This window comes from Coregonus lavaretus, assembly GCF_964263955.1.
Source record: "Coregonus lavaretus genome assembly, contig: HAP1_SCAFFOLD_3480, whole genome shotgun sequence".
In the NCBI taxonomy this organism is placed as follows: domain Eukaryota; kingdom Metazoa; phylum Chordata; class Actinopteri; order Salmoniformes; family Salmonidae; genus Coregonus; species Coregonus lavaretus.
This window is the reverse complement of record NW_028165051.1, coordinates 55,984-61,983: the sequence shown is the minus strand read 5'-3', so window position 1 is coordinate 61,983 and position 6,000 is coordinate 55,984. Positions and strand designations below refer to the sequence as shown.

General features: G+C 48.8%; 1 protein-coding gene across 1 annotated transcript in view; it reads right to left on the bottom strand.

Annotated features, from left to right (window-relative positions):
* Nucleotides 1-360: 360 nt before the first annotated feature.
* LOC311116344 (mitogen-activated protein kinase kinase kinase kinase 4-like) overlaps nucleotides 361-6,000 on the bottom strand; it is a gene marked incomplete at its 3' end in the record, with an annotated part of 40,408 nt that continues 34,768 nt past the window's right edge. Inside the window, exons 20-28 of the mRNA XM_084191436.1 lie at nucleotides 5,543-5,718; nucleotides 5,064-5,175; nucleotides 4,531-4,824; nucleotides 2,862-2,979; nucleotides 2,426-2,596; nucleotides 1,459-1,602; nucleotides 1,077-1,211; nucleotides 851-951; nucleotides 361-765 (exon numbers count right to left, since the gene is read on the bottom strand). Coding sequence (XP_084047562.1) covers nucleotides 361-765; nucleotides 851-951; nucleotides 1,077-1,211; nucleotides 1,459-1,602; nucleotides 2,426-2,596; nucleotides 2,862-2,979; nucleotides 4,531-4,824; nucleotides 5,064-5,175; nucleotides 5,543-5,718 — 1,656 coding nt within the window. The remainder of the gene's footprint in view (nucleotides 766-850; nucleotides 952-1,076; nucleotides 1,212-1,458; nucleotides 1,603-2,425; nucleotides 2,597-2,861; nucleotides 2,980-4,530; nucleotides 4,825-5,063; nucleotides 5,176-5,542; nucleotides 5,719-6,000) is intronic.

Here is a 6,000-nt window from a genome sequence, read left to right as displayed (position 1 = left end):
TGCGACAGAGCATTAAAACTTGTTCATTGTGATAAAATGTTACTACAGTAGCTAGCTAACTTGCTTATGGAAGGAGCACTGCATTTAGTGTTGTACTAACTAGTTAGTTTGCTTCTCTTTCGTTTCATATGAAGTGACTGGCTCAGGCTTAGCTAGCAAGTTAATAATGGACAAGTTTGTGTACATGATCAAACTTCAGAAATACACTAAACTCCAGATGTAAAATCCTGTGACTAAGACCTCCTCGAAATTAAACTTTATTAAATTAAAACAAAATTATTAAATGTATTGATTTAGCTTGACTTATTCAGAAATTGTTTGAGGGCGAGGAAGTAGTGACTGTTGTTGCTAGGTAACATGCTAAGATTCATGGGAAGAAGTTGCTGCCAAGGGCGCAGAGTCGGCATAGGATGCCCACTTGATAAAGAGGCTTCCGAAGGGCGCAGTGGAGCCCTCGATGATTAGCGTTTGAGATTGGCTCGATTGACTTTGGAACGCGCATATCGAGTGGTCAAAGTGTTCGGCTTGAGATTCAGCCATGGATTGGTGGAACAGAGAAAAACAGGAAGCAGAGGAACGAGACAGAAAGAGATGGATAATAGATGGGTCTCTTACGTGTGTGGGCAGGTAGATGTCGTACACCGCCCCAGAGTCCACGTCCACGGCGTGGAAGCCGTTGCTGGAGCCGTAGATGACCTTTAACCTCTGACCCTCCTCCACCGTCAGGTCAACCAACAGGGGCTTGTGCACCAGGTCACCAAACGACTGCAGGAGGAAGACAAAGTTACAGAACGTGAATGTAAACCAATGCCATGGTGGTCCGACTACAGCCTGTGCCAGTTTACTGTACCTTGAAGGCCATGAACTTGTGGTACGGCTTGGGCGCCCATGCATAGACCTCCACAGAGTTCTTCAAGGCAAGGACCAAGAACTTGATCCTCTCATATTTCACTGAAATCAAAGAGACAAGATGTTTTTATTTCTGACCGCTCGTCAAAGATTGGACTTGGACCTGCTACAGCCTTGTAACAAGTGAAAAGTGTCATTCCTGATGGTAAAGGGGGAGTGGAACGTACCGACTTTGTAGTGCACGCAGCCCTCCAGCTCTCCTACAGTGACCCAGCCCTGCTTCTTCTCAACCTCTGGGTCGTTGTGCAAAATCTTGTTCCTCAGCCATGACAGGTAGTACACACGCAACTTATTCTTCTTCCCTGTGTGTGTGTGTGTGTGTGAGGGAGAGAGGGAGATAGAAAAACAAGAGAAATTGAGAATGATTTGGAGTACAAGGATGAGTCAGGAGTGTGTGTGTGTGTGTGTGTGTGTGTGTGTGTGTGTGTGTGTGTGTGTGTGTGTGTGTGTGAGGGAGAGAGGGAGATAGAAAAACAAGAGAAATTGAGAATGATTTGGAGTACAAGGATGAGTCAGGAGTGTGTGTCCGTGTACCTCCGTGGTCCGTACCTGATATAGTGACCAGGACATTGAGTCCCTCCAGGACGTCCATCTGTTGGATGCGCCGTCGGCTGATGAGGGGGTAGACCTTCCCCTGACCGCTACGGTCCAGCAGCATCAGACCACTCTCTGTCCCCACCAGCAGGTTGACACCTGGGGGAGGACAGGGACACACACCAGTAAGAACCCAGGGAGAGGACAGGGACACACACACCAGTCAGAACCCAGGGAGAGGACAGGGACACACACACCAGTCAGAACCCAGGGAGAGGACAGGGACACACACACCAGTCAGAACCCAGGGAGAGGACAGGGACACACACACCAGTCAGAACCCAGGGAGAGGACAGGGACACACACACCAGTCAGAACCCAGGGAGAGGACAGGGACACACACACCAGTCAGAACCCAGGGAGAGGACAGGGACACACACACCAGTCAGAACCCAGGGAGAGGACAGGGACACACACACCAGTCAGAACCCAGGGAGAGGACAGGGACACACACACACCAGTCAGAACCCAGGGAGAGGACAGGGACACACACACCAGTCAGAACCCAGGGAGAGGACAGGGACACACAACAGTCAGAACCCAGGGAGAGGACAGGGACACACACCAGTCAGAACCCAGGGAGAGGACAGGGACACACACACCAGTCAGAACCCAGGGAGAGGACAGGGACACACAACAGTCAGAACCCAGGGAGAGGACAGGGACACACACCAGTCAGAACCCAGGGAGAGGACAGGGACACACACACCAGTCAGAACCCAGGGAGAGGACAGGGACACACAACAGTCAGAACCCAGGGAGAGGCAGGTCTGCCATGATTTTCAATGAACCTATGATGGATTTCCTATCATTGTATCTATCCATTCATCCATCCAAATCAGTATATCACCCATCCATCTATCAATTCTATCCTTCTACTCATCCACCCACCCACCTCTCCCTCGCCCTCTCAGGTACATACCCCATAGTGCAGCACACAGGATCTCAGAGTTGAACCTCTTCTTGTACTTGCGGATCTCCGGCGTGTCGCTCTGGGGGCGTGTGTTGACCGGGTTCACATTGACCACGGAGCCCTTACGGGACGGGTCAGCCCTCAGGGCGTCCGCCAGCCGCCCGTCGTTCCCAAAGGCCGCTGTGGACACCAAAGGTCAGAGGGAGAAGGGGCGTGGCTTTGCTTTGACATTAATATCCCTTGATGATCATGCCCTGTATTACACTTCCCTGTGCCAAGCAGTGGCTTCATGTTCTATGTATAGTTCAGGGCATACCAACTCCTAGTTACTGACCCAGAGATGATTCTATTGTTTAATACATAATGGATAAGATGAGGACTTGGGAAAAGAGAGCTGATCCTAAATCAGCTGTGTAGGGTAGAGGAGGAAGAGGAGGCGACTCACCCATGTTGTTGAGGGAGCTGCCGCTGGAGGGGGAGACCTGCAGGAGGCGCGGGTCGATGAAGGGGGTGAAGGAGGAGGAAGACTTGTGTTTCTGCATGGTGTTGCTGGCCGATTGGGTCTGGCGACACAGGGCAGGAGAGTGAGAGAATAACACACACAGTGGATAGATACAATAACAATTTGTTGGGTGCTTATTTTTGTCCTGTTTCAAGTGTGTATTGTACGCATGTGTGAAATGGAAATGAGTTTTTTGCATATCCCAACTCCCCCTGAGACACCCTCGGAGAGTGGGGTCACGGCCAGGGTCAGCCATTATCAGTCGTGCAATTAGGGTTAGGTGCCTTGCTCAGGGGCACAGATGTTTTTTACCTTGTCGCCTCTGGGATTCGAACTAGCGACCTTTCGGTTACAGGCCCAACGGCTAGGCTACCTGCCGCCCTAAAATATCCCCATCTACCTGTAACTCAACCTATTCTGCTACACTATCAGTATTGCCTGAGCCTATTTCTTCTTGGCTTCATACTGTAAAATATTACAATATTATTTATTGTATAATACTTTAACCCAACAGGGGGAGCTATGGCAGCTGCAGTGATCTCAGCAATGGATCCATTTTACTGCACTCATGACTTTCTAATGGTAGACATGTTTATTGCTGGGCTAACAATAACGTCATAAGGCTGAATAGGATTTATAGTTGCCCATTAACAGTACAATAGGAAGGGCCTGCAGGCTTTACCAATCTAAAACTAAGAACCACTCAGACCTGTGTTACAGGTCATAGGGCTTCATAAAACAGTATCTACACTGGGTTCTGTTACGATACACTGTACATCAGGACATTTCTCATCATCTGGTAATCAAACATGACATCTACTACTCTACGGACGGCAAAAACAAAACCATAAAACACACAAAATGCATGGGAAGATTTGACATGCAGTTATGTTGTTGGAAGCAAATACGAAAAACAAGGTTAGTGACTTAAAAGGAAACTAGAAAGTAGAACCAACATGGAAGACAAAACAAAGATGGTGTGTTCAGGAAAGAAACAGAAATTCAGAGAGAAATGGGATAAAATGTGATGAAATATGAAAAAGTCAAATTGCCAGTGTAAAGCACACAGATTTGATCAAACACCACCATCAAAACGCAGCAGTTTATCATTGGGCTAAAAGTAGCCGCGTTGTTCAGTGTCTTCCATGATAGTAGAGTTATCCTGCTTTAGTTGGGTAGTAAAATCCATACCAGCTAGGGTTGTCCAAAAGCACCGCACACCAAGCATGCTAGCTACCACCCAGGCACAGCCTACTACTAAACTGCTAGAGTGAAATGGCATCAAAGCACTAGGGCCATGGAGAGATGGGAGATGAAGTCCAACGAGGTGTTCCACAACCTCTCAACCCCTGACAACATGGACTATATAGACTTCACCTCCCAGCTTGCACCTGGGCAAAGTGTTTTACAAACGCTCTCTAGACTTGTAAAGCCGCTTGCTCATTGCTAAGGTCCCAAACTAGGAGGCGCTAGTGTTAGAGGCAGTGCTGTGAGTAATATTCAGAAGGTGCAGCAGCTCAGAGATAGTCAGTTCAGTTCAGTCAGCCAGCCAGCAGGGGACAGAGTAGACGGCTTAAGTGACAGGGGACAGAGCAGGAGGCAGGGGACATACCTCGATGGCAGTGAGCTTGTCCAGGGGGATCTGGGGGGACATGGCTGGGCTGACAAGGCTGGAGGAGGAGGGGGAGTTGGAGATTGAAGAGGAGGTGGAAGAGGTGGGGGAGTGGTGGCTCTGCTGAATAAGGTCTGGCAGCAAGTGAATGCGGCCGGCAAAGCCGTTTTTCTCCTGGTGACCGTTACCAGGACCGTGAGGAGTGTGTGCTTGAACGGCTTGACCGTGAGCCGCACTGGGACCGGAGGAGGATGAAGAGACATTGACCGCCGGGCGTTTTTTGTCGCCCACGCTCTGTAACCAAGAACAACCTCAACTTGTATCTCATTGTTTTCCCCTAGCTAACTGTACATGATAGTGTGCTTTACCAGCAAACAAAGAGACTCAAAATAACTAAAGGAAATCAAACAAGATGATAACAACTGAAACGGGAAGTGGGTGGGGGGGGGGGGGGGATATATGAGTTACATTTACTACTACTACAGACAAAAGAGGAGACATGATAACAACCAGAGGGTCTTCTGCAGTCCTACCTGTCTGATGACCAAGGTGCCATCCTTGGAGGGTGTGGTGAGGTCGTTCTCCGAGTCGTCGTGGGCCAGCAAGGTCTTCAGGGATGCAGTCTCTCCGTTACTCAGCCCTCTCCTGGTGTAAACAGTACGTCTCATATTAAAACTCCAATTATAAAAAATACATGGGACTTATATATATATATATCACACTTTTCAATTACCCAAATTACTCACCTCATTACAAGTCTTTCTATGCTATATAGTATAAATTATATGACTGACTTTTCATGTTGATATAACATCAAGGTATGCCGCCGATCCATCTGAAAGCCTTTCTTTAGGGCATTATCACTAAAGCCCAGAGTTCATAAAGCGTCAGAGAGTGCTGATCTAGGATCAGTTTTGCCTTTCAGATCATAATGAATGAGATTACATGGACGGGGGGGAACCTGATCCTAGACGCTTTGTGAATACAGGCCCAGGTCAGAGTTGTTACATACCCGGCCCTGGTATCCTCTGCTCCCGAGGTGGACTCGTCTGCTGCGTCCTGGTCCACTTCTTCATCATCGTCTTCGTCGGTGGTGCCGGACTCCTCGCTGGAGGAGGAGTAGTCGGTCACCTTGTGGGGCCGCACATCCTCCACCGCCCGCAGCTCTTTGGCCAGGGCCGTCAGGTCCTGGAGGTCAGGGGTCAAATAAGGCTCTGAATATTTTCAATACTCCCTTTCCTAATGTCGTCACTGATCTAAACCATGTCAGATCCCTGACTACTAGTCTTACTGAGTGGGGGATGCATTGTCAAAGGATTGAACCGAGGCAAGGAGGGGAGAATCATTCCCCATACATTAAGGCCATAACATTAACCTCAGTTAAGAGCTAGCCAACACAGGCTGCTGAAAACAGTCAACGTATGATGTGGCAGGTGAAGACTGGACTGGTGATAGAGTAAGAGCAACTGG